Genomic DNA, 7627 nt, shown 5'->3' with positions numbered 1-7627 from the left:
CCGTTTCCGCGTGCTGACATGGATAAGTACCCTACCACCAGGGGCCCTGGCGGTAGGCTGTCTAACCCTACCGCCAAAGGCTCTGGCGGTAAGAAAAAGGTCAAATCCTGAAAAAATTTCAAACCAAGATTAGATCCTGAATTGTTTGTCAAAAGGTCAAAACACGAAATTTTGCCGCCGCTGCCGAGGGGCTTCAGAACTGGGCACCGGTCATCCCCGACGCAAAAACTGTCTGGTCCACAAGAGGAGAGGAGCCTGCAACCGGTCCCCCTGTCACTGCTGGGGAGAGGGGAAAACCGTTCGCTTTATATACCCTTGAAAGAACCGCTCGCTTTGAGCGTACTCATCGGGTCGAGCGTAGGCATGATGTTGGTTTTCCGTGGCCGGAGGCGGATGCCGGCCGCATGCGCTTCACGTGCCACCCACTGTCCCGTCACCGTTCCTGCCGCGGTAACGGCAAGGTCAGGTGGCGGGCCCGGCCAGTCACCACGGGACCCACGCGCCACGCCCACCTAGACACCTGCTCCCTGCCCCCAGCCTCCACTCGCGGAACACTCTGCTCTCCCCAGCGCGCTGCCGGCCACCGACCGATCCCTCCCACCTCGCCGTTCCTCGCGCCGCGACCCGGTGGCCGGCGACGGCGAGCGAGCCCTCCCGCCGATGACCACCCCCTCCGGCTCGGGCCCTCGCCGCTCCGCGCGGGCGCGCGCCCGCCGCCAGCCGCCGGGCGGCGAGACGCCGCCCGCCCCGGCCCCCGTCGCCCCTCCGCCCGACGCCGGCGGCCCCTCCTCCTGCTCCCCTCCTTCGCGGAGAAAGCGCGGGGCTTCTCCTACCCGGCGGTCCGTTCGCGCCAGGTTCGACCCTGCTTCCTCTGTCCGGCGTGAACTGTGAATTTGTTACTCCGTATATGCTAAAATTCGTAGCGTTGGTGCCATGGTCTGGGCTTGCGATTTCCTGCTAATTAGAGTAGATTGCTATGTAGTATATTTTGAAAAGATTGCTTTTATATGGTTTATTATATCAGCAAAATTATAATTGTTCTGTCAAACTGTGTTTCATGTTTTGTGGTACTCATTTGTCAGCGACTATGTGTCTAATTTAGCATCCATGCCGCTATTTGCTGCTTCTCCCACAGAGAGAAGGAAGACTCGCAGCCACCGGTGGCTGCCTTGAATGAAGATGAAGTAAAGAATCAAATGGAGGCAGAAGAGCCGAAGAAACAGGGGAAGGAGATTGTGGAGGCAGAGGGACCAGAGGAGGTTGATGAAAATGCAGAGGCCTTGAAGGAGGCGCCGTTCTGGCTCCCCGATGGTTGGATCATAAATGTTCGCCATGATGATGGCGGCTCGACCTACCGGGTACTCCTCTACATGCTTCTATGCTGAATCTATTATTGTGGCCATGTTGATGTGGGGCTGAGATGTTACCTATCTTATGTAAACTAGAGGGGACTCCCCTACCAAAATGTATTTGAACTTTTCTTTAAAATGGCACACTGAACTAAACAGAGTTATTAAAAAAACAAATTCCTTATGAGTTAGCCAAGTACATGCCAAGAACAAAAACGAAGCAACTAAGTGCAATAAGCAGCTCCTCGCAGACATACATGCACGAGAAAGAGAACAAGAAACAGAAGACAATAGAGGTCGCAAAATAATTTTTGTTGCTTTCTCATTGTTTCGTTGCAGTACTACACTTCCCCAGTGTCAGATTACACATTCTCGACGGAGATGGAGGCACTAGATTATTTGTTCTCAGAGATGGACGAGCGCATATTGGAGTCGGAGGCATGCGCTGAGGACAACGAGCTTCATGTGAGTGAGATTTTTTCAATGTCATGTGTTGATTACATTTGAGATGTGATTCCTTGAATGTTGCATACAGAAAATGCATTCATGGCTTCCGGACGGTTGGGTGGTTGAGGTCAGAGCTGGGACGATGCGGGACAAAATGTACAAGGTTGATTACAACTTGCTTACACATTAACATTTGGCATATGCTAGTTTTTGGCTTGTCGTTTTCTCGAAAAAACTGGCAACTCAGATTTGTCCATATGTGGTGGGAGGTCAGTGCAGCTACACGCATAAGAGATAAAAAAAGTATGACAGACTTGTTCAGGTGTATCTGAAAATAACAATGTATTATTTCTAAGTTACTACTGTTCCGTGCTTGCTTCTAGAATGGCTCTATGTATTTTTTTTCTTGTTTAATAGAATACATTGCCTGTATAGAGATAAAATATTTTAATTCCATTGGGTACAGCTAGAGAGTGGGTGAACGTAATAAATAAACAATGTTAATTTGGTAGTCCTATTTTGTAGCAGTGCCTCAAGAGATTAGCCATCATTTTTACCATGTCTGGATGTCTTTTGTAGTTTTACGTTCATCTGCCTACTGGAATGCGATTCTTCTCAAAAGAAGATGTATTGCGCTATGTGAATGAAGGGAAGATTTCTGAATGGGATGTGAAGGGGCTGTGTGACACCATCTCTGAAGATAATGTATGACTATTGCTGGAACTGTTCTCCTATTTGAACAACACAATATCTATAAAAAATTGTAACTATTTTCAGAACTAAGCTTTGAACCTATTTGCAGATACTTGCACAGGTGGAATTCAATCCAGACGGGCTACCGAAAGGATGGGTGAAAGAATTGGTATTTAGAAAGTGCAACGATGGAATTAGAAAAGACCCGGTACATTACAACAGACCATATTCCTATTCCTTTAAAATTCATTGATGGAATTGACTTCATTATTTTATTTAATCATTCATTATTTGATTGTGCAGTACTATACTGATCCTGTCAGTCATCTTCTATTCCGAACACTGAAATCTGCAATAAGCTACCTTCAGACTGGAGAAATAAGTAAACATGCCTATCTTCCAAGAAGAAGTGTTACAGACATTTACTCTTTCGATGGGTGTGCAGATCTGGTAATTGTTATGAATAGAGATTTTATCCATTACTAGACCTATGAGCCATTATAATTAGCATTATGCAGGAAACCCCCTAAAAACGCGGGAAAATACGCAGCTAATATATATCATCCATGATAGGAAAGTTTTACTGCTTTGACTGACACTTCTATTTTTATATACCAGTAATTAATAATATTGACTATACTGAGGCTTGTTTCTACTAAAATGATCCTGTGTCATTGCTATTGGATGTACATGTATATGTACCTTCATCGTAATTTAGAAGTGTTCAGATCTTCTTTGAGTTATACTTGACAGATGTTTTTTTAACTACCAGCCTCGAAAAATGCTGAAACGATTGAAAGTACCAGGGAAGAAAAAACAAAAATCTGTGCAATTGTTGGTCTTTGAAAAGAAATTACCTGATGACCAGACGTCGAAGCGCTGTAAGTTCCTGCAGTTACTGGTTACATGGTGTTCTCAGAGTATAGTTCCTAGTGTTATTGGTTAGGTGATATTTTGATAGCTATATATGGCGCAGTTATACTACTTTTTGTTGGACTCTATTTTGATAGTTTGATAACTACTTTTTGTTACTGGTTACATACTTATTTTCTTATTGAGTAGTCCATCAAGTTACTGCATATGAAATGTTTGGTCCAATCTTTGTTGTACTGAATGTTAATTAACTTTTTATGACACTAGCTTACTATATGCCCCTGCTTATTTCTGGCATTACCATGTTGTTGATATGCTATGCGGCATGAAATCAGCAACCAGTGAGGATTGTAGTATTACTGGACTTTATCTCTGGTAGTTCAGTCAAACGCTCAAACTCCTTATCTATTAATACTAATACGCAGAATACACCAATAATATTGTACTTGTAATTTTATATTCATAATGTTATTAGAGTACTTGAGATATATTTATATAGTACTCTTGCATGCCGTGCACAATGGAGATTTCAGGAGTCAAGGAACATGCCCAGGTAATATATTCATAAAGTACATGAGATGCATCAGGGAGTTGAATTTGTGCTTGGGAGGTGTTGAACAGGTATGGGGCCTGGCTATAGTGACTCTAATTGGGTCAGTTGTGAAGATGATAGAAGATCATCGGCTATTATGTGTTTTTGGGAGGAAATTTGGTGTCATGGAGAAGCAGGAAACAGACAGTTGTGTCTAGATCAACAACGGAAGCTTAGTATAGAGCTTTATCTCAAGGGTTTAGTGAGATGCTATGGGTGAAGAACCTATCGAGCGAGTTGAAACCTCTGAGGAAGTGACCCTTGAGAGTGTTGTGTGACAATCAGTTAGCTATAAAGCGTTGTCAATAACCCAGTTTAACGTGATAGGACAGACCATGTGAAAATTTATTGCTTCTTCACTAAAGAGAAACTTGATGATGGGATCATCAGCCTTACTCATGTCAGTTCTGGGCAGCAGGTTGCAGTTTGCTTGACAAAGCTACTAGGAGCAGAGGATTGTATCTTGGCATATGGCAAGAGGGGTTGATTTTTTATTTTATTTTAGCAGAGCAAGAGTGGTTGATAGATATCTACCACCCATCTTGAGGGGAAGTGTTGAACCGGTATTGGGCCTGACCCATCTCCACTTCAACCCATAGGGCCCAGTCCATGTCACTGACCTAGATCAGGAGGTGCTGGTCGCTGTCTGAGTAGAGGCCCCGGCGCCCCGCCCAACACCCACACACGACACTGGTCCGCTTGAACTGAAAATCCTGGTGGATATTTGGTAGCTCCCGGCAAGGGTATTGACATTTTGTACTCTCTCCCATTTGGCGCTCTACTTGCTACTATAAATGCTGGAGACATTTGAATGAAATTGAAAGATCTGCACGTTTGACAAAATCTGCACATCATGTCCATGTCCCAGGAATGAAAGTTAAACTCTGCATATCAAATTCTGTTGTTTAATATTAGAATCTTGTGAGTGATGTTTTGGTTTAAATTGTTGTAGAGAAGACATTGGAAGTACACAGGCTACAATGTTTACAATCTTTTGATATAGTATCTGGACAATGTTCTACAGCAGTTCCTCTCCTTCATGTTCTGTTTGGCCTCAGTCTGTATAATAGTTACCTAATTTATGAACCTTTGTTGTACAGTTACTGTACTGAATCTTAAATTTGGAGAACCAAAGTATATATGTCAAACCTGACAGCAGTCGATACAACCAAAGTTTCGAACCAATATGCACTTCATACATTACTTTGATTATAGTTCAATATGACGCGTTGTGTGTTTCCTCTTTATTGTGCCTAATGATTTTAACTTACCATGTTGCAGCTCACGGTGGCACCTCTGCTAGCATGAATCCTCGGTCTGACCCAAAAGAAAAGAGGGTCAGTACCGTACAAGCTAAAGGCAAAGAACCAATTAGTTCAGAGACTACCAAGCAAGGCAAAGAACCAATTAGTTCAGAGACTACCAAGCAAGGCAGAGAACCAATTAGTTCAAAGACTACCAAGCAAGGCAGAGAACCAATTAGTTCAGAGACTACCAAGCAAGGTCAAGAACCAATTAGTTCAAAGACTACCAAGCAAGGCAAAGAACCAATTAGTTCAGGGACTACCAGGCAAGGCAAAGAACCAATTAGTTCAGGGACTACCAAGCGTCCAAGGGGCAGGCCACGGAAAATACCAATGCAGACGAATGAAACAACTCCAGATTGCGCAAAGAGTTCAGACATGGAGACAACACATATCGAAATTGCTTCAGACAAGGAGCCGAAAAAGGAATCGGATACTGAAACTGGAGAGAAAATGTCAAAGGAAGACGCCCCTGAGGATAATGAGACGGAGAAGCATGCTATGGCAACCCAAGAAGTGGACAACGAGAGCGACCTTGCAAGGACCCTTTCGTCACTGAGGAGGGGAAGCACGGATCCGGCGACTGACCCCGAAATGCGCCAGCAAAAAACTGGCGATCCGGTTGAAGCTAGTGCAAAGTCGACATCCTCTGCGGTCAAGAAATTTTACATGAGAAGAAATAGCAGCCAGAGCTTCAAAAAATAATGTAAAGCAGATGCAGATCACCTGTGACTTGATTGTTGAGAGGTAGTAGTACTGAGTTGTAGATGAACCAGATAATAAAAAGGTGCAAGAGATGCACGCCAGTTTGTGTGTACCTGAATAAACGTTGGTTTATGCAATGTGACTTGACATTTGTGTTAAGTTATTTGGTGTGTACGTAGCAAATGGACGAAGATCATTGTATTGATGCAACACATGAAGCCTCGTGTAAGCAATGAATATCATCGAGGTCAGACACTATATCTGTCATTATGAAAGTGTAAATATATTTGCAGGTCGATTTAGTTGAAATTAAGCTGTTTCCGATGGAGCGGTCAGAAACTATATCTGTCATTATTTAAGTGCGTATATATATTTGCAGGTCGAGAAAACACACAGCAAATCCAATTTTGAATCAAAAAAAATAAAATTGATACACAACAAAACATTATGATCATTTACTCCCATAGAACAGAACAAACGTGGAGGCAAAAGAGAATTAGGGTTTTGAGCCCCTCGTCGCGCCCTCAACTGGAGGGGTCCCATCCTTGCTTTATGTTGTTTTTAACGTCTTGGTTGGGGCAACTGAGGTGACAGCGGTACCCTAGAGTTAGAATAATGTCGTCCACATCGTGTCCCCTTTCCGGCGGAGGGTGTGTGGAGGTGTGCCTCCAATAGATCTTCCTGGATCTGGTCGACGTTGGTCTTTGATGGTTTTGTTTGGTGCAGGTCGGCTCTCGTCTCCAACGGATCTGTCTAAATTGGGTCTGCCCTTGTTTTTGTTGGCGTGGTTGCAGGTACATCCCTTTCGATCTACGTTTTTCATTGTCGGTGACGTTGATTTGATGCACTAGTCTTTTTGGGCCTTAATATGACAACTTCCGTATTGTCCAAAATAACTAGACTATTCATACATAGCTACATCTGGGAGATGGGCGAGTGTAAACCAGCCAGGACACACCCATTGCCGATAGCAAGGGCACCTCACCCGCGCAGAACGCCCCCAGCGGCAGGTTTTGCTAAAATCAAGGTAGATGGGGCAATGGCAAGGAACTCAAGTACTGGATCTTTCAGTGCAATGTGTAGGGATCACTAGTGCAAAACCGGACTGTATTACCGGTTCGTAAGGCTGTAACCGGCACTAAAGGGTGGGGACTAAAGGCCCTTCTAGTACCGGCTTAGCACGAACCGTCACTAAAGGGCCACCACGTGGCACGAGCCAGCGCCGGGGGGGGGGGGGGGGGGGGGGGGGGAGAGACCTTTAGTACCGGTTGGTGTTACCAACCGGTACTAAAAGGTTGGGGGGTTTGGGTTCATGATTTTTTTCCTTTAATTTTGTGTTGTCCATTTAATTCTTTTTCATTTGCTGGTATTTTATGATGCTACATATTATACACGTTATGCATATATATAAATAGAATTTCTCGTAGAACCGATCATATATATATATATATCATCGAATGTCTCGCACCACCGTTCACACATACACATGTATATATATACAATTTGGTATATACAATTTCTCCTACATGGAGGCCTTACTGCGGTAGCGGGCAATGGTATTCTCCTTCGGGATCTATGACCTTTAGTACCGGTTGGTAACACCAACCGGTACTAAAAGGTTGGGGGGGTTTGGGTTCATGATTTTTTTCCTTTAATTTTGTGTT

General features: G+C 44.0%; 1 protein-coding gene across 1 annotated transcript; it reads left to right on the top strand.

The window, feature by feature from the left end:
* Window positions 1–519: 519 nt before the first annotated feature.
* Window positions 520–6272, top strand: LOC109759485 (uncharacterized). Its single transcript, XM_020318308.4, has 9 exons — window positions 520–854; window positions 1136–1358; window positions 1689–1814; window positions 1885–1959; window positions 2376–2501; window positions 2599–2697; window positions 2793–2939; window positions 3262–3370; window positions 5236–6272. Exons 1-9 carry the CDS (start codon window positions 661–663, stop codon window positions 5961–5963), a joined length of 1827 nt encoding a protein of 608 aa, XP_020173897.1. The 5' UTR covers window positions 520–660; the 3' UTR covers window positions 5964–6272.
* Window positions 6273–7627: the final 1355 nt, after the last annotated feature.

Source organism: Aegilops tauschii, chromosome 2 (assembly GCF_002575655.3).
Source record: "Aegilops tauschii subsp. strangulata cultivar AL8/78 chromosome 2, Aet v6.0, whole genome shotgun sequence".
Classification (NCBI taxonomy): domain Eukaryota; kingdom Viridiplantae; phylum Streptophyta; class Magnoliopsida; order Poales; family Poaceae; genus Aegilops; species Aegilops tauschii.
Note: the sequence above shows the minus strand (reverse complement) of the source record. Positions and strands in the feature narration are given on the sequence as shown.

Excerpts from the sequence above, each read along its gene's own strand:
- LOC109759485 (XM_020318308.4), top strand. The coding sequence starts at position 661 with ATGACCACCCCCTCCGGCTCGGGCCCTCGCCGCTCCGCGCGGGCGCGC. Across the intron at positions 2,502-2,598 it reads ACACCATCTCTGAAGATAAT|ATACTTGCACAGGTGGAATT; the intron begins GTATGACTATTG and ends ACCTATTTGCAG. Across the intron at positions 2,940-3,261 it reads TCGATGGGTGTGCAGATCTG|CCTCGAAAAATGCTGAAACG; the intron begins GTAATTGTTATG and ends TTTAACTACCAG.